Genomic DNA, 1,199 nt, shown 5'->3' with positions numbered 1-1,199 from the left:
TACAAAGTATTGTTTTTAAACAGTTTAATAAAGTAGAAAAAGTTTTAGTCTGTGAACCATATAAAAGTAGATGGCAGGCAAGATTTGGCTCTGGGCCTTAATTTGCCATCACCTACCTTAATTTCATAGGATCTACATTCTAAAGGAGGAAATGAGGATAAGCCATAAAACAAAGAGTGAACATAATAAAAATAGGTGATTTCATGTTAATAGTAAGACTTTCAGAGAGTATGCCATGATGGAACTGGTAAAGTGAACCCGGATAATGAGAAGACAGGTATGTGTACAGTTACACACAAAGTAGTCTACAAAGAAGGTACCAACAGCAAACATAGAGGACCAAGTTCAGTGACTCAGAGGCTCCTAGAATGCGTAGCAAGAACTCAGCGAGGCAGTGCAGGAGGGGGATGGTTAACAAGCAAATCACTGTTTCCACCACAGTGAGAAGGCATTCATGTTAATTAGATGGCATGTTCCGAGCTCTGCTGGTCTAGTCCAACATTATACATTGGGGTTCTGGCCCTTGCTGATTTATGTAACTGAACAAGCAGACAGAGGAGAGAAATGTTTTTAATTTTTTCCAGATAGTTCTAGAAAAACAGAGGATCTCCTGTCTAATCCAGTATGTCAATGAGAATAGATACAATGGAACCATACACTTTGCTTCCCTCGGTGCCCCTCCTTCATACTAGGATAATTCACTTCATATTTTCTCAACACATAAAGATGTTGTTCACTGGATCACATTTATAACAGTTTTATATAAAAGTCTAGTTTTCATATAAAATTTATATTAAGTCCTTTATTTATAACTTTCATTTTATACTCAGACCAATCTGTATGTGACAAGCTTGTTTTGTTTTCTTCTTATGTACTGGAAGGAAAACCATTTTTAAGTTTGTATTGATTGGGACAATTTCCAACATTCAGATGCCAGACTTCCCTTTGATGTGGCCATGCACGTTCAGCTATCAGGTTCAGCAACTTTTTATTTGGTTGCAGCTGCCATTGCTAGCTGGAGCAGATACTGTATCTGTACTGTTTACAACCACAGCACAGGAAGTTCTTATGTTTGAAAATAGCTCTACCTTAATTTTATTTAGTGTCTTTCATGACTGTGAAATATCCTTCAGTTAGTTTCTTGTTTTCCTTAATTTTCTCCAGTACTGCTTCTAGTAAGTATGATGCAAATGGAAGCT

The 1,199-nt window shown here is 36.9% G+C and overlaps 1 protein-coding gene across 2 annotated transcripts in view; it reads right to left on the bottom strand.

Annotated features, from left to right (window-relative positions):
• Positions 1-557: 557 nt before the first annotated feature.
• Cntln (centlein) overlaps positions 558-1,199 on the bottom strand; it is a 241,922-nt gene continuing 241,280 nt past the window's right edge. For both annotated transcript variants that reach the window (XM_031377791.1, XM_031377792.1), the window contains exon 26: positions 558-1,197. In XM_031377791.1, coding sequence (XP_031233651.1) covers positions 1,096-1,197 — 102 coding nt within the window. In that variant the 3' untranslated portion in view covers positions 558-1,095. The remainder of the gene's footprint in view (positions 1,198-1,199) is intronic.

The sequence above is a fragment of the Mastomys coucha genome, unplaced genomic scaffold (assembly GCF_008632895.1).
Source record: "Mastomys coucha isolate ucsf_1 unplaced genomic scaffold, UCSF_Mcou_1 pScaffold18, whole genome shotgun sequence".
Classification (NCBI taxonomy): Eukaryota; Metazoa; Chordata; class Mammalia; order Rodentia; family Muridae; genus Mastomys; species Mastomys coucha.
The sequence above is the reverse complement of the archived record's forward strand: the minus strand, read 5'-3'. Positions and strand labels throughout refer to the sequence as shown.